Source organism: Mustela lutreola, chromosome 15 (assembly GCF_030435805.1).
Source record: "Mustela lutreola isolate mMusLut2 chromosome 15, mMusLut2.pri, whole genome shotgun sequence".
In the NCBI taxonomy this organism is placed as follows: Eukaryota; Metazoa; Chordata; class Mammalia; order Carnivora; family Mustelidae; genus Mustela; species Mustela lutreola.
In genome coordinates this window covers 14,716,357-14,734,575 of record NC_081304.1, presented here as the reverse complement: position 1 = coordinate 14,734,575, position 18,219 = coordinate 14,716,357, and the positions used below count along the sequence as shown (strand labels likewise).

General features: G+C 37.5%; 1 protein-coding gene across 2 annotated transcripts in view; it reads left to right on the top strand.

The window, feature by feature from the left end:
- DDX42 (DEAD-box helicase 42) overlaps positions 1–18,219 on the top strand; it is a 41,021-nt gene that overhangs the window by 10,898 nt on the left and 11,904 nt on the right. Inside the window, exons 2-7 of one of the 2 annotated variants that reach the window (XM_059150059.1) lie at positions 1,481–1,717; positions 4,684–4,834; positions 9,914–9,975; positions 11,330–11,366; positions 12,218–12,367; positions 16,461–16,565. In XM_059150059.1, coding sequence (XP_059006042.1) covers positions 1,497–1,717; positions 4,684–4,834; positions 9,914–9,975; positions 11,330–11,366; positions 12,218–12,367; positions 16,461–16,565 — 726 coding nt within the window. In that variant the 5' untranslated portion in view covers positions 1,481–1,496. Of the gene's footprint in view, positions 1–1,480; positions 1,718–4,683; positions 4,835–9,913; positions 9,976–11,329; positions 11,367–12,217; positions 12,368–16,460; positions 16,566–18,219 lie in introns of those variants that run through there. The other variant, XM_059150060.1, reaches the window with a different exon arrangement.

The window sequence follows — 18,219 nt, the reverse complement described above, 5'->3', positions numbered from 1 at the left end:
GGTCCTGGGATCGAGCCCGGCATCTGTCTCCCTGCTTGGCGGGGAGTCTGCTTCTCCCTCTGCCCCCCACCCCCCTTCTCTCTGTCAAAAATAAAAAAAATAAAATCTTTGGGGGAAAAAAACCTTTAAAAAATAAAAATAGTGGTGGAGAAATGTATTTGTTGACATTTAAAGATGTTTATAGTGTATCATTAGGTGAAGAAATTGGTAACTAAAACAATACATATAGTATGGTTTCAGTTTTGTTTTTAAATTTGTGTATACACATAGTGTAGAAGAAATAACAACAGATACCAAAATTATATATCTAGGAGAGGAAATTTCAAGTAGTTTTAAATTTTGTTGCTTTTTGCTCTCTGGTCTTCCTGCTTTTCTATTAAACTTAGGTAGCTTGTGTCATTAAAAAGGGTTTTTTGGGGCCAAGACTAGTAAGTATTGTTTTTAAAATGATTTGATCAGTGCTCAGGAAATTTCTTTGCACTTTTTAACCATAGTCTGAGTACTTTAGGCAACATGAATCATTTTTTCTTCCTGGCTAGTGTTCTAGTGGGCATTTTCCAATAAACACACAGCTTGTGAGTACCCTTCAGAGACAATTGCATAGATACTGTCTACAAATAACTGATCTTTCAGATTTTGATTCTTTCATTCTTCTGGTGTCATTACCAAAGGATAATCTTTCATTTTGGGACAGTTTTGCTAATAGCACCTCAGTCTCTGTGACAGCAAACACTACATTATATTGTAGTTGTAGGTTTTTATTTGAGGGAGGGCGTTTGGTCATCTATTTTCCTGGTAGACTATAATATAAACTTCTTGGGAACAAATATTAAGAGATTAAGTCTTTTCATCTTCGTATCTTTAGTTGCCTGACAGAAGCCTAGCACTCATCAGATCCTCAAAATATTTGTTGTCTTGTGAGTATTTTTGGTGGCTTAAAGATGTTAAATTCACAGTCAAATCCTTTTGAAGGGGATGATGTTAAATACTACACTCCTGTTTAGATTGTGATCCTAAAAAATGAGTAATTCTTCAGTGTTTTTAGAAAATTTGACTGTTCTTTTGGGGTTGGCATATCACATAGCTGAAGTACAAAGTTAAGTAGTTTTTTGTTTTTGAGTGTTTTCTTAGGATTTATTATTTTAGAGAGAGAGTGCATAGAAGTGTGGGGAGGGCAGAGGAGGAGGAAGAGACAGTCCTCAAGCAGACTGCACTGAGTACAGAGCCCGACGTGGGACTCAATCCCAGGACCCTGAGATCATCAGACTAAGAGACGGACACTCAAAACACCTGAGCCACCCAGGTGCCCCCCAAATTAAATAGTTTTGAGAGGCAAAGGTTTAAAATGAATTGTAGGCAGAAGTTGGAAGAGACATAAAAAATTTACTTTATTCATAAAGTTAAATTTATTATTAGTGTATTTTTAAAATATACACTAATTAAAGTTAAATTTATTCTTAGTGTATTTTTTTCCTTATAGATCAGCCATTGACACCATGAACTGGAATAAAGGTGGCCCTGGAACCAAAAGGGGATTTGGCTTTGGAGGTTTTGCTATTAGCGCTGGAAAGAAGGAGGAACCCAAACTCCCACAGCAGTCCCACAGTGCCTTTGGGGCAACCAGCTCTTCTTCTGGATTTGGAAAGTCAGCTCCGCCACAGCTCCCTTCTTTCTACAAAATTGGATCTAAACGGGCCAACTTTGATGAAGAAAATGCGTAAGTGGTAATTCTGGTAGTTTAGCCAAGGGTGGGCTTTGAGATACTCACTCATTCTATCAACAGAAATTGAGGTAAAGAAACCATTTGTTTCCTGAATAATAATATGATTTCTTTAATTGCTTATCTCACTGAATTATATTGTCCCTAATAATAAGTTAAATAATAAGTTAAATTGTTGAGTTTATTCATTTGTAAGGAACATAATGCTTGTGTGCTTGCTTACTTCTTTCCTTGTTCCAGAAAAAGATATGAGGCTATTGAAACCTAAATATGACTGAAGAGTTTTATTTTATTTTAGTTTTAAAGATTTTATTTATTTATTTGACAGACCGAGATCACAAGAAGGCAGAGAGGCAGGCAGAGAGAGAGAGGAAGCAGGCTCCCTGAGAGCAGAGAGCCCAATGTGGGGCTCGATCCCAAGACCCTGGGATCATGACCTGAGCCAAAGGCAGAGGCTTTAACCCAGTGAGCCACCCAGGTGCCCCCGACTGAAGAGTTGTAAATAGTATGGGTTTTTGATGGCTTTTGCTGAAGTCTTTTACTGACCCCATGGAAGTTGTTTTGTGACACAGGCAGTTGTCACAACTGGTAGAGACGCAGTTTGTCAACAGCCAGGTCTTAAGACAATTATGTTGTGACATCTTATAGTGGGGGGAAAAAATCTACTCGGGTTATTGCCCAGAGTTCTCAGGAAACAAACTTAACCAATTACCTTTTTTAACTTGAGTATCTGATAGGGTAGTAGTTATAAAAAGATAAGGTTTGAGGGTTTGAGCTCTAATTCCTTTTCTTTTCTTTTCTTTTCTTTTTTTTTAAAGATTTTATTTATTTATTTGACAGAGAGAGAGAGAGATCTCACAAGAAGGCAGAGCAGCAGGCAGAGAGAGTGGGGGAAGCAGGCTCCCCGCTGAGCAGAGGGCCTGATGCGGGGCTCGATCCCAGGACCTGAGCTGAAGCCAGAGGCTTAACCCACTGAGTCATCCAGGCGCCCCTGAGCTCTAATTCTTAAAGATGATAATTTCTTTGCTGTGTGTGCAGAAATCTCTGACTGCTATTATTTCCAACCCAGTTGTGAAAAGTTGAGTTGGTTTTTTTGTTTGTTTGTGGGGTTTTTTGTTTGTTTGTTTGTTTGTTGTTTTTAATTAAGAGCTCAAGATGGGACACACAGTGGCATTTTTAAAGGCTTGTATGTTGCAGGGATTAAAATACAGAAGTAGATGTTTAAGGTTTAGCAAAGTCAAGGATCATTATTCTAGAGAGCAGCTTAGCAGTTCAGGGATACTTCTTCTTTTGCTAAATGAAACTTATATAAATGAGTATGTATGTATGTGTAGCAGATGATAGTTGTTAGAGCTTTTATTTTTTTATTTTTTTAAGATTTTATTTATTTATTTGACGGACAGATCACAAGTAGGCAGAGAGGTAGGCAGAGGGAGAGGGAGAAGCAGGCTCCCCACTGAGTGGAGAGCCCGATGCAGGGCTCCATCCCAGGACCCTGGGATCATGACCTGAGCTGAAGGCAGAGGCTTTAACCCACTGAGCCACCCATGCACCCCAGTTGTTAGAGCTTTTAAAATAATTCCTATGAAGACCTGAAATGCTTTAAAATTTTAAGCTGTGTTTGTTTTTTAGTTAATATTTGGTTGTTAGTATTTTATTTAATTTTGAGATATGGTCTAAATAGTGTTTTTGTTTTTAGTTTATAAAGAGCTATGAAGTTGTCTTTTCTGAATATTTAAGAAGTGTGGGGAATGATTTTGGATTGAGCATTTATTATTATAATTATTCTCTTAAAGATTTTATTCATTTATTTGACACAGAAAGAGATAGTAAGAGAGGGAACACAAGCAGGGAGAGTTAGAGGGGGAGAAGCAGGCTTCCCGCTGAGCAGAGGGCCCAATGTGGGGCTCAACCCAAGGACCCTGGGAACACAACCCAAGCTGAATACAGACGTTTAAAGACTGAGCACCCCTGGATTGAGTATTTATTCTTAATCCTTGAAGTTTTCTGTCAGTCCTCAGAAGGTAGTCCAGAACTTCTGAAAAAAAGTCCCTAGCCATATGAATATATTGCTGAAATTTTTTTAAGGATTATAAAGAAAGGGGCGCCTGGGTGTCTCAGTGGGTTAAAGCCTCTGCCTTCAGCTCAGGTCATGATCCCAGGGCCCTGGGATCCAGCCCCACATTGGGCTCTCTGCTCATCAGGGAACTTGCTTCCACTTCTCTCTCTCTCTGCCTGTTTCTCTGCCTACTTGTGATTTCTGTCTGTCAAATAAACAAATAAAATTTTTTAAAAAAAGGATCATAAAGAAAAAATATTTATACATATATACAAAGGTGGTTTTTTTCCATAGCATACTTTCTTTAGTATTTGCTCTATCTATTCAACAGTGATATATGAAGTTTTTACTGACAACTCATCCCTTTTAACAGAACTGGAAATGTGATTTGAATGTGACTGCTTGTTTGGGTTTTGTTGTTGTTGTTTTTTTTGTTGGTTTTTTTGTTTGTTTGTTTGTTTGTTTGTTTTGCAATATTAGAATTTTGCGTGTATTAAACAATAATAGTTCATTTGCCAAAGCCTGGAGGTCTCTAACATGTATAGTTAAGATCTCTTATTAGTAACATATATACAGCATAATAATTTCTGTTAAAGAATTCACCGACCCCAGGGACGCCTGGGTGGCTCAGTTGGTTGGACGACTGCCTTCTGCTCAGGTCATGATCCCGGCTGGAGTCCCGGGATCAAGTCCTGCATCGGGCTCCCAGCTCCATGGGGAGTCTGCTTCTCCCTCTGACCTTCTCCTCGCTCATGCTCTCTCACTGTCTCTCTCTCTCAAATAAATAAATAAAATCTTTTAAATAAATAAATAAATAAAAAAGAATTCGCCGACCCCAAATTAAATGTTCACTTTACCAGTCATGCCTCTTAATTTTCAGATATATGTATTTTTAAATTTTCAGATATTTTGAAGATGAGGAAGAAGACTCTAGCAATGTTGATTTACCTTACATTCCTGCTGAAAACTCGCCTACCCGCCAGCAGTTCCATTCCAAGCCAGCAGATTCTGACAGCGATGATGATCCCTTGGAGGCGTTCATGGCTGAAGTGGAGGCAAGTATCTAGGCTGTTTGTTAAGCTGCAGGAGTTAGAATAGATCAAATTAGTGTTTCAGTCATTCAGAATTTGGTTTTTGCCCTCTCTTTGGAGAATTTTGCTTTCATACTCTATAGTTTCCTAATTTTTAAATTTATTTATCAGAAAGCACAAGTAGGCGAAGCAGCGGGGAGCCCAGCTCAGGGCTCAGTCCCAGGACCCTGGGATCTTGACCTGAGCTGAAGACAGTCACTTAATGACTGAGCCACCCAGGCACCCCTCAGACTCTATAGCTTCTTAAACATATGTCCACATGCCTTGTAGTATTTTCAGAGATGATTGGTGCCTAGAAGTTTGAATAGTGACCCTTGGACAAGGGTAGTTCAAGATTTGTATGCGTGTGTTTTAATATTTCTTTGTCTATTTTTACATGGAATGAATATTACCTTCTTCAGTATAGCATTAAAGGCAGTTAAACTTCTAAAAAGTTCAGAAAGGCAATTAAACTTCTAAAAACTTGCTAAAATTATGAATTCTGTGTTCTATACTTTTAATATTTGTTTTAATATTTATTTCTTATTACCAACATTATCAGCATCCTGACCTCCCTGTAGAAATGAAACTTGTAACCACTTTGTTCTTAAAACTCTTCTCACTAGGCTTTTGTGATTTTGCATTTTGTCCTTTTTTTCCTATCTTTTTGACTTTTTTTTTAACCTTTTATTATGGAAAATTTCAGATACATACAAAAATAGAATAATAAAATGAACTCCCATGTATCCTTCACCCTGCTTTATCAGTTAACAACTTCTGGCCAATCTTGTATTATCTAATCCCTCTTCCCTCTTTTAAATTGTTTTAAAGTAAATCTGAGGCATGTCATGTCATCCATTAGGATCACTGTATCTCTGTAAGATAACACTTAAAAAACGTAACTACCATATCATTGTACCAATAAAAAATTCATTACATATTCATCTTACTATTATCTGTTACTTTTATGACCCCCTGCTAATTTCTCAAATACATTGATTCCTATAGTTCTGTATATTGATTTGCTATTTTCACTCTACATTCCCTGCTGACCTTGTCCACTTGAATTCTGTGTAACTAATTCATGTCTTTAGTCTCACAGTCTCTATTGTATCAGCTCTGCTTTTCTAAATCCTGACCATTTTTACATGGGTGGGGTCCCCCTGGCATCTTTTCTTCCTCAACTAGGTTTTTTGTCTTTTATATTCTTAATGCTTAGGAGATCAAACATGTTCATGACTTAACTTCATTTAATCCTCAGAATAACAGTGGGGAGTTGGCAGAAAAAAATATATGGGAATACAATTTAAAAAACAAACAGACAAAAAAAAAAAAAAAACAAGAAAACTGAGCCCTATGATAATTCAAATTCCTTGCCTCAAAGCGCATTGGTAACTGTGTGGCAGAGCTGGGACCTGGGTATTTCTGGCTTAGTAGTCCTGAGAACCTAGCTCTTTCTAGTATGTCCTGGTACTTTTCCCCTTATATGGCAAGTTCTCTCAATTTTTATAGTCTCTTGCACCTCTTCCTTCCTTTCTGTTTCCACTAGAGTCAGCCTGCTTTACACTTTGATTAACTCTTGTCTGGGTGTAAATTTTCTCCCACCTTCAGTTCTTTGTTTTCCCATTTATGTGGTGTACAGAAACAGAGTAATTAGACTAAAGCATGTTGTTTGTCACGTTATTCCTTTTGCTCAAAAAACTGTCACTTCATTGTTTATGAAAAAGAGTCCTTCCAGATTCCTCAGGTACTTGTAAGCTAAAATCTTCAGCCACATCTCATCTCTAAGAAAGGAGGGAAAGAGGAAAACAATGTAGATGTTTTTCTTTGGCCTAGATATTGCCTTTTAAACATGTGGGCCCAAATTTTGAAGATTAGAAGATTTTATCTAGGGCGCCTGGGTGGCTCAGTGGGTTAAGCCGCTGCCTTCGGCTCAGGTCATGATCTCAGGGTCCTGGGATCGAGTCCCGCATCGGGCTCTTTGCTCAGCAGGGAGCCTGCTTCCTCCTCTCTCTTTCTCTGCCTGCCTCTCTGTCTACTTGTGATCTCTCTCTGTCAAATAAATAAATAAAATCTTTAAAAAAAAAAAAAGAAGAAGATTTTATCTAAAAGTTCAGACTCTTGAAAAGTGGACACTCGGGCAAGACTAAGCCTGCATTCTTGCAAGACAAAAGCAGTTTTGTGCACTAATGGCTAACTGCTTTAGATAGGTAGGGCTTGCTTTTTCTTGTTCACCTTAGGTCTGTCAGTTCCTTTTATCATCTTGAGATTGAAGCTGCCATTTACAACCATTTATCTTCACACTTGTGTTTAGTTTTCTTACGGTGGAGAAATATTTTTCTGGGCTTATTTGTCCGTGTGATACAGGAAAAGCTGCAGCATGCTTCTTTAGAATATTCCTGCTTACTAAAGTGCAAGCAAAGCACATCTGTATCAAAAGAAAATAACTTTTTTTATCCTGGTTTACTTCCTTCGTTGCCAGATTGGTACCCGTTACTGTTTCCCATCTTGGATTTAGACTAACTCAGATTACCTGCTTCTTAAAGAGTATGCACTTTATAGGTAGCAAAGCCAGAATTCAAGTACAAATCCCATATTCTTTCTGCTTTGTCATTCCATATCTAAGTTCTTGAAGCACTGTATTTTTGGGATAACACCAGAACTATTCAGAACTTTCATGTGCTTTGCAACGTAGTAGTGATTTAGTTCAGTATGTTAAATGGTTCTCTCTGCAAGTAAAGGTGGTAGTGTTTCGTCCTGTTTGAGGTGTCTTATATGGACTTTTACCCCCTTTGGGATACAGACATTTCCCAAAAGGCTGTTTTTCATTTTATCTTGCAATCCCTAGTTTAAATCCCTGGTTTAAATTCAGATATAAGTTTTTGTAATGGAACTTGGTGTAACCCTTTTTGAGTGGGAGTATCCAAGAATAGCCCAGATTTTCCTGCTTCGCATTTCAAGTAGTTGAAACTGTAGGAGAGTAAATCTTTTTGATACAATATCCTTCTTCAGGGTGGTTTTTTATATAATATCCAAAGGGGTTTTGCTGATTTTTGGACAGAGAGATTGGATATTGTCTGATCTTGGAGAGAGTGTTGTTGCCACAATATTGTATTAATCCTTGATCTCAGGTATATTCTTTACTAGAAAATGTAAACCTCTCTAGTGTTTGAAGTCAAGATGAAGACTTATTTTTAACCAGTGTTTCAAAAAAGGATTTATGTAGGTTTAAAATATAGGTTCTATAAATGTTTGTGACCCATTCCTTATGTTACATTGCTTATACCATCTTCACTTTATTTGTAGTCTTGAGTATGCCATATATTTGGCTCAATTCCTTAAAAAAGTAATTTTGTTTATATTTAATATTCTGTATTAAAATAAGTCCTCTTTATCAGGAACATTTAATTAACTAGAACACCTGACTATGCCAGGTTACAGTTAGTGACATTTTTTTAAATCAAAGAAATCAGAAAAACTCATGTTGCTTTATAATAAGAAATGGTAGTGCAGGATGTGTTTTACCTTGGAAAAATTACTTAATTCTTCTGACCTTGAGTTTCACATGTATAAAACAAAGAGATCAGTGATTATTAATTTGTTGTGTATAACAATTACCTTTGGAAAATGGAAAATACATGTATTTAACTCCACCCCCAAGAATTCTTATTTGGTAGATTTAGAGAAGTGTTTTTCAACCTCAGACTGTCAACATATGGGGATAATTTGTTTTGGGGGCTGTCCTATGCATTGTAAGATGTTTAGCAGCATGTGTAGCCTTTACACACTAGATATTGGTAACAACCCCCTGGTCCCTCTCACCCCACCGTCCTGAAGCAACCAGAAACATCTCCAGACATTGCCAGATGTTCACTGGGGACAAATTCACCCCGTGTTAAGAACAGTCTTTTCCAAAGTCAGATCCAAAAATTTGCCATTATTTTACTAGCCCCAATAATAGTTTGATTCTAATGGTCTTAAGCTACACTTTGAGAAAGTGTAGTTTGGCTAGTTTGCCAGAATTTAAGGCCTTTTGTAGCCATAATTTTTTCAAGTGACTTGTTAAGCATTTTTTCCTAATTTTTCCATGTTTGGTAAATATTGTAGCTAAAAATCATGTAATCCACATATAGCCAAATTTTTAGAACATTTACATATTTCTCTTTGAAAAAATGTCAAAATACAATTTGATTACATCAAGATGTAACTGTCGAAATACATAGCTAAAAGTGTGATGGTACTTGTTCAAATCTAAAAATTCTTTATGAAGAAATTCCCCTTTGGAACCCTCCTACACTGTTGGTGGAAATGCAAGCTGGTGTGGCACTCTGGAAACAGTATGGAGGTTCCTCAGAAAGTTGAAAATAGAGCTCCTTTATGACCCAGCAATTGCACTACTGGGTATTTAGCCAAAGATATAAATGTAGTGAGCCGAAGGGGCACGTGCACCCCAATGTTTATAGCAGCAATGTCCATGATAGCCGAAGTATGGAAAGAGCCTAGGTGTCCATTCATCTGTCCATTGACAGATGAATGAATAAAGAAGATGTGGTGTGTGTGTGTGTATATATATATATGTATATATATATATATACATACATACATACATACATACAAGGGAATATTATGCAGCCATAAAAAATGAAATATTGCCATTTGCAATGACATGGATAAAACTAGAGGGTAAGCGAAGTAAGTCAGTCAGAGAAAAGACAGTTATCATACATGCTCACTGATAGGTGGAATTTGAGAAACGAGGCAGAGAATCATAGGGGAGGAGAGGAAAAAATGAAACGAGGAAACCAGAGAGGGGGACAAACCGTAAGAGAGACTCTTAGGAAACAAACTGAGGGTTACTGGAGTGGAGGGGTGGGGTGGCTGGGTGATGGACTTTGGAGAGGGTGCTATCGTGAGCACTGTGAATTGTGTAAGACGGGTGAATCACAGAACTGTACCACTGTAACAAATAATATATTATAAAAAATAAAATAATCTAACTTTAAAAAAATTCCCCTTCTCATGTGTTTAGTGGAAACAATTCCATATGGCCTTTTGTTTCATTAGGATCAGGCGGCTAGAGACATGAAGAGGCTTGAAGAAAAGGACAAGGAAAGAAAAAACGTAAAGTAAGTTGTTTTCTTCTCCCTCACAAAGGTTACATGAAAAATGCTAAAGTATTAACAAAGCTTATTCCCCCAAAGTTTGTAGAGAAAAATTAAAATACACGAATGTCTTGCTTTGAAATTACCCTGTATCTTATAGTAGAGATGACAAAAATCTTTGCATTTGCAGTAATTAAAAACATTGTTTTTAGTAGAATAATATTTAGTGTTTCATTGTAATTTTTTAGTAGATGCAAGAGTGAGTTACAGTGGGAGTTGAAAGAGTACTAAAGTTTGGGCTTACTGTTCTGAGTTTGTCCCATAATTAATACAAAGTCAGTTAATGCCTGCAGAATTAATTATGAGTAATGTGATTATATCATAAAAAGTATGTTATCAATAAATAATGCAGCCTGGTTTATTTACGGAGTGATATGCTTTAGCAACAAATCAGAACTTGAAATATCTTATTTTCTGGGAAAGCGAATTCTTCTCTTTCCCCTTGCTGAATACACTCCTCTTAAGGCTTTTGCTTACCAGGCACAGGTGGGCATGGTCAGACTTACCCTCTGCTTGTCAGTCAGTGCCTCAGGCCCTCGCCAGGTTTCCTGCGCCACATGGAGGTTCAGCCCTCGCTTTGGTGCTTACTGTGTGTTACATCCTCTTCCAGCTGCCCTACGCTGGTGACGTTGCTTGCCTTGAGAACAGCAAGTGCTCTAGGTTAGGTGGAAAGTCTGTTAGAAACAGATGGTTGTGGGAACTACACAGCCATACTCTCTGTAGCAGCTGAGAGATGCTGCAAGTGGTGACACCCCCCTCCTCCGTGAGAACCTCTTGGGAGTTTTAGTATCAAACTTAAAAAAGAATTGAGGTAGTTCTTCTCTGTCTGCAAGGATTTTGGCTGAATCCGGTTCCTCCAGAGCTAGAACCTCTGGGGGACAGTAAGAAAATTGTGTCATTCTTTTTAGTGTATACCAAATAGAGGGGTTTTGGCTTTTTTTTTTTTTTTTTTTAAACAAAATGCAGTTTCTTTTAAAAATGCCTTTCACAACTGCGCTGTGTTTGTCTTACGGGGTTTTCAAGGCTAGGATCTTTGGGTATCTATCTTCAGAGGTTTTTATTCCTTATATCCTCATTAGTAATTGATGTTTCTAGGGTACCATATCATCCCATTCAGAAGAGTGCAAAGTGCAGCTTTCAGGGTGAAGGCACACATACATGCTGAATGGATCGTGTACAGTGTGCTTATTGCTGCTTTGTTATTGTTAGTGTTGAGAGTTCCTGTGCTGTATGGAATTCAACACTAACTTGCTATAAGTATGGAGCTGGGTATGTGGAACATTTGCAGGGAAGTTTGTTTCTCCGCTTGTTTTTCCAGGGGTATTCGAGATGACATTGAAGAGGAAGATGACCAAGTGAGTTCCTATGCAGTATTTCTATCTTTTATTTTCACCCCACAAAGTCTGTACTGGGGACAAGCTAGAGGTTGCCTTCACTGAAATGGCCATTCCTGACAGTGAGCAGGGAATGTCACGTGACTTGCTCCTTTTCTGCCTGTATGACCAATTGGTAATAGAAAAATTCACATAGATTTCCCCCATGTTGAAGATGGAACTGTTCATCAGCCATGACATCAAAAGCAAATATGAGCTTTATTCAGCTTGATTTTTTTTTTTTTTCCAAAATTAAATGTTTATGCTTTTAAGTCAAGAAGTAGTGTGGGATCTTCTGATGGCCTCTAGCAACATCTAACCTTTACCTCTTTCTAAGGGTTCTGATTGTGATTCTTATATTTCAAGATGGAACATTAGTTTAATGACTGTCCTTCAGTATTTTTCTTCCCCATTGTTCAGTTGTGGGATGGTGAGAAGGGAACCAGAGTGAGCAGTAGCCCTTTCCAGGTTTGTGAACCTTCTAATCAGTGTCAACTTCCAAACTTGGATTGGTCCGTCCATAGCATGTGTTCCACAGCTCTGGGCAGGGTAGGTAGACACCCCACCCCAGGAAGGCTGCGGGATAGACAGCTTTGTAAGTCTTGTTAAACAAGTTAAATCATTGTGTAGTACTAACTGTCTCATTCATTTCTTTTGATTGTCCCTCTGAATACTGCTGTTGTTAAAGGAATCATTGCTAGTATAAGTCTTGCCTTACTTGGTAGGTATTTAAACTGTGTGCAGTCATCTGGTACACTGTGTGCACTAATTACAGGAGCAGAGATGTTCTTAGTTGTATTTGGGTGTGATTATGTTCTTGTGCTTTCCTGCAGGAAGCTTACTTTCGGTACATGGCAGAGAACCCAACTGCTGGTGTGGTTCAGGAGGAGGAAGAAGATAATCTGGAATATGACAGTGATGGAAATCCCATTGCACCTTCCAAAAAAATCATTGATCCTCTTCCTCCCATTGATCATTCGGAGGTATGGGGTTTCTGGCTAAATTTGATTCTTATTTCAAAAGCTGATAGTTCCCTTCAGCTTTAATATCTAGATTTTCTCAATATCTCAGTAACCCTGATTCATACTCCTTATGTCATGAAAATATTTGTTCTTTGGGATCTTCCCATCTCTGCTAAGCGGTCGAGTCAGGAAGTGAAGCTTTATAGCTTATGTTGTTCAAGGCACAGCTGAATCGCTTGCTCCTGTTCGATTTTAGGCTAAGCTTTTTTTTCAAGCAACTGCACTTGTTTTCCAGACCATCATTTACCTTTCAGAATGGGCCCTTGGACCTGCATTTGTCTTTTAATTGCTATAAATCTTTATTGTTTCTCTCAGATCTGGGGCAGATGAGCAGCTGTTCCTTCAAAGTGGAGCCAGGAATTATAGTTTCCTTAAGTCAGGAAAAAGAGAATGAGAATATCCATATACCCACTTTAAAAAAAAAAAGTGTTTGATTCAGATTAAATATCAGACGAGGTCTTGCATGCCTTAATCTAGATCTAGAATGGTGGTTCTCAAAGTGTGGTCCAAGGACTCTTACAAGGATCTTTTCAGGGAGTCTGAAAAGATTATTATTATTATTAATTATTATATTAGTATATAATGTATAAAATATATAATTATATAATGATAATAATAATAATTATTATTATTTTCATAATAATGCCAGCATAATTTGCCTCTTCCAACACATCAGTATCTGCATTGATAGTTAAAAGCACAGGTAGGTCGCATTCCTGAAACCTTAGCACGAATGAATCAAGGCAGTGTTATCAGCTTGTCTAGTAGTGGTTATACTCTTCCCTGTCACACCCTCACAGTTTAAAAAAAAAAAAAAGGCCAGCTTCACTAAAGAAAATCCTGGATAAAACAGTAAAAATTATGATTTATTAAATCTTTTTTTTTTTTTTAAGATTTTACTTATTTATTTGACAGACAGAGACCACAAGTAGGCAAAGAGGCAGGCAGAGAGAGAGGGAGGCAGGTTCCCGACTGAGCAGGGCTCAGTCAGATGCAGGGCTCCATCCCAGAACCCTGGGATCATGACCTGAGCCGAAGGCAGAGGCTTTAACCCACTGAGCCACCCAGGCACCCCTGATTTATTAAATCTTGACCCTTGTGTTCTTTTTCTTCTGTGTGACAAAATGAGAAGTACAAATAAAGCATCTCTGTTGTATGCCAGAATAGGATAGTTGTCTCTAGGGTAGGCATTTAGGTATTTGAGTTGTAAGCTGACCTAGCTGCTTTTTTTTCATGGAATACCATTTTCTTTTGAGAAAATGAATGACTTCTCAAGGGAAACAGTTGAAAATGTTTATTATTGCCAGTGATAGGAATTCAAGCTTTCAAGCGAAAATAAGAATTTGGGAAGCTTCTGTTCACAAACTTCTATTCACGGAGTTTAAGAGCTTTCCAGTACTTAAAGACTGTTGTAATGAAGTTGATAGTGATAAACAAGTATGATTTTTTTTATTGTATTGTGAAATGTTTTACCATGTGGATGATCCGCATACTACCTCAGTGAACCAGTATTTTCAAATATACAATGCATGATTTTACGAGATTGTGCATGAATAAAGGCTTCATTCAAAATGTGTGATAGATCCATGGATTATAATATAATAATGTGAGAATGTAATTTATGTGGTGTCAGATTATACAATGAAAATATATTTTAAGAAGTGACCACTTGTCAAGGCTCAGTGTACTATCAAAGAAGTAAAAATCCACCAGAATTTGAAAAGACAACTGAAAATAAATATTCTCTTCCCTTTGTAATTACATATCTTTGTGAGGCCAGATTTTCTTCTTAGGCTTCAATCAAAACAGTATATTGCAACAATTTGAATATAGTAGGGACCAATTTCTTTCTTTCTTTTTTTTTTTTTTTTTTTAAAGATTTTATTTATTTATTTGACAGAGAGAAATCACAAGTAGTCGGAGAGGCAGGCAGAGAGAGAGGGAAGCAGGCTCCCGGCTGAGCAGAGAGCCCGATGCGGGACTCGATCCCAGGACCCTGAGATCACGACCTGAGCCGAAGGCAGCGGCTTAACCCACTGAGCCACCCAGGCGTCCCAGGACCAATTTCTTTTAAGTCAGACATAAAAGAGATATATAAAAATGTAAAACAAGGTTATAACTTTTTTTTTTTTTCCTCAAAGATTTTATTTGACAGACAGAGATCACAAGTAGGCAGAGAAGCAAGCAGAGAGAGAGGAGGAAGCAGGCTCCCTGCTGAGCAGAGAGCCCAACTTGGGGCTCTATTTCAGGACCTTGGGATTATCACCTGAGCCGAAGGCAGAGGCTTTAACCCACTAAGCCACCCAGGCACCCCTATAACTTTTTTTTAAAGTAAAGCTTTTATGTTCTAGTATAGTGGTGTGTTACTGTTTTTAAATGAATAAATCTTAAAGAAATTTCCCAATTTTAATTTTAATATGGTAACTGTCAGCAGATAAAACCCACACAAGCAAAAGCTCATTGTGTTTTTGATAAGTGTAAAGGGCATCTGAGACTACATTTGGAGAACTACTGGTCTAGACTAGAGTATGGGTTATACTCAGATTTTTAAATGTTTCCTTTTGCACAGATGCTACCAAATAATGCCTTGGTATTTACATGTGGCAAATGAAACTAAAAATGTGACACTAATGTGGGAGGAAGCATCCACGATAAGATAAAGGATGAAAAACTAATAAGAAAAACACACAAATACTTGAAACAATCATCTAATAAGATGTTTGAGATACTTGACAAAGCTGTCAAACCTCGTCGTCATGCTGGGGTAGCGCACAGTTGTCCTCATATAGTGCGGGCAGCCTGCCAGGAGAGACTGGAAGTAAGGAAAGGATAGCCTTTCTGCTTCTTTGTAGCTTTTTTCACGTTCGTTTCTTGTATTTATTCATATATTTGTTATTTTATTCATTTCATACATATATATAACAAAAAATAACACATTTGTATGTACAGTTTGTGAACGAAGACAATTCTGTCCTCAGGGAGCTTCCATTCTGAGAAAGGAGAACTGAGGAAAATCCTGTTGTCGCTTAGTGCAGCCTGGTGGGGAGTATAAAAGTTTCTGCCTATTTGTGGTGCTAAAGGAGAACTTTTTAAAAACTATCTTACTTTTTTGTTGATAATACCATAGAAAGGTAATTTTAGGCTATATCTAGAATTAATGTAATTTTATTGTAGACCACCTAGGTGGTTAAAGAGAATCATTTAACCAAATTAGTAAGTGGTGATATGTTTATTTTTTTAGTCTCAGTACAGTAAGTTGTAAAAAGAGTAGCAGGAATGACTTCTTTCCTCTTTGGAATTGGGAATGCTTAGCCACACATTTTTTAAAAGTTATGTAAAGAGTTTCATGTTTTTAAAAAGAATAGAACCCCTCTAAAGGCAAAGGTCTCATAGGAAATATTAGAAATGTTTTTAAATGTTAGAGATAGGTGAACAGCTTATTCCAAAGCATATTTAAATGTATAAAGTGGAATGTCTTTAAAACACTTGCCCTCTAAAATAAAACTAAGACAAAATCAGAAAGGGAGACAAACCTTGAGAGACTCTAAACCGTAGGAAACAAACTGAGGGTTGCTGGGCAGGGCGGGGGTGGGGTAACTGGATGATGGACATTAAGGAAGGCCTGTGATATAATGGGCACTGGGTGTTATATAAGAATGATGAATCACTGAACTCCGCCTCTGAAACTAATAATACACTCACTATATGTTCATTAATTGAATTTAGATTTAAAAAAAATAAAAATAAATACTTGTCTTTTGAGGCCTTTGGCTATATAGAGATTCCTTAGTCTGCATCAAGGTGGTTCACATCTGCAGTGTCCTCTAGGAGTCTCTTTAGGAAATAGGCTGTTGTTTATGTTGAAAGTGGAAATTGGTAAAGATACTGGCTGTACATTTGGGATGTGTGTCATGAATAAGTGAATTCCTTTGTCCTCTCTTGCTGGTTAAGGCTTTACTTACATAATATGTGTAAAAGGTTATTTTGCATTAAAATCAAACTTACAGGATTGACTCTTGAATTCTAGACTAACTTTGAATAATTGGACCTGCAGATTGACTATCCACCATTTGAAAAAAATTTTTACAACGAGCATGAAGAGATAACCAACCTCACCCCTCAGCAGCTAATAGATCTCCGTCATAAGCTCAATCTTCGGGTAAGTCGATCATTAAGCCAAATACTCTTTTTTTTTTCTTTTAAGATTTTATCTATTTATTTAAGAAAGGGAGCACAACAGGGGGAGCTGCAGAGGATGAGGGAGAAGCAGACTCCCCACCAAGCAGGGAGCCTGATGCAGGGCTCAATCCGGAGACCTTGGGATCATGACCTGAGCCGAAGGCAGATGCTTAACCAACTGAGCCACTAGGCTCTCCTAAGCCATATATTCTTAAATTAGTATTAGTTAGTCCAGGGTTAGTAGTATCACTTATCCAAACTAAAATACCCTTCTTTTCTAATGGTCCTTGGACTGTCTTTGATAGAGTAATAACTATATCCTTTTAGGCTCCTGTGTCTTGATTTTTATTGTTTTAGTCTTCCAGCTCTTTTAGGATAGGATTGTTTTTTCTTTAATGCAACACATGTGAATGCCATATATATGTTCAATTTTATATCTTGTGTTGGAATAAGAAGTCATTGTGACCTTAAAATTAGTTAGGAGGTGTTTCTGCAGTGAGTACTGTGTGCTAGGAACTGCCTTAGGCAGGCTGGAAATAAAAGGGGTAAGAGTCCCCATCAGGAAGGAGAGACGGGATTAATAGATATAAACAATATGTGAAGTCTTAGAATATTTTAAAATTAAGACATCTCAAGTTATATGTAGCACATTTTTTAAAAAAATTAGAAGAAATTAACATCTTCTTAAAGTATGCACTGATTTCAGAATAATAGGGGTTTTTTGTTGTTTTTTTTTTAAAGATTATATTTATTTATTTGATAGAGACAGGGTGAGAGAGGTAACATAAACGGGGAGAATGAGAGGGAGAAGCAGGCTTCCCACTGAACAGGGAGCCCAGTGCGGGGCTTGATCCCAGGACCCCAGATCATGACCGGAGCCTATGGCAGACGCTTAACGCCTGAGCCACCCAGGCGCCCCAGAATAATAGTTTGTAATTGCCAAAAATTTTTGGGTTGCACATTGACCACATTGTTTTGGGTACTGCTAGATGTTAGTTAAGTGAAACACACAGATAATACAGTAATATCTTCTCTAGGGTGGACAGCTTTCTGGCCTCTGTCTGCCTTGCTAATTTCTGTGTGATGTTTGAACCTGTTTTCCGGGAGAGGATGTGTGCATATCCATGCATTGCCTATTTTCCACGGGTAACCTACACCCCCCGCCCCCCCAACCATAACCTTTTAAGTGAAATCCTGATTAAACATTATCAGTATTAGAAGCATTGCAGAATTACTACTGTTGGAGTCAACATGGAGGTTAGAAACCCCATTCTTCACCTGGGTATAGTTTGAACAATGTTTGACAGTAGCTGGACCATCATTAAGTGGGACACTAGCTCCAGTGGGTATAGACATGTCTTGTTTGGAGTTATTTGCACTTTCATTTTATTTCAAGAGTATATTTTATTTTTTTCTACCATCTGGTTAATAGTTATGCAAAATGACAAGAAAAAGTATTCATGACTTTTTCCAATTCATTGAGCAATATTTTTATTTCTTACAAGAAAATTCTAATTTAAGAGATTTCTAGGCACTTAATCATTTTAATGATGTGACAGTTATCTCAGGAATATTTATAATGGAGTTTTTTATGTAAGGCTTTAGATCTATTATTACTTGGGTTATACCTTTTC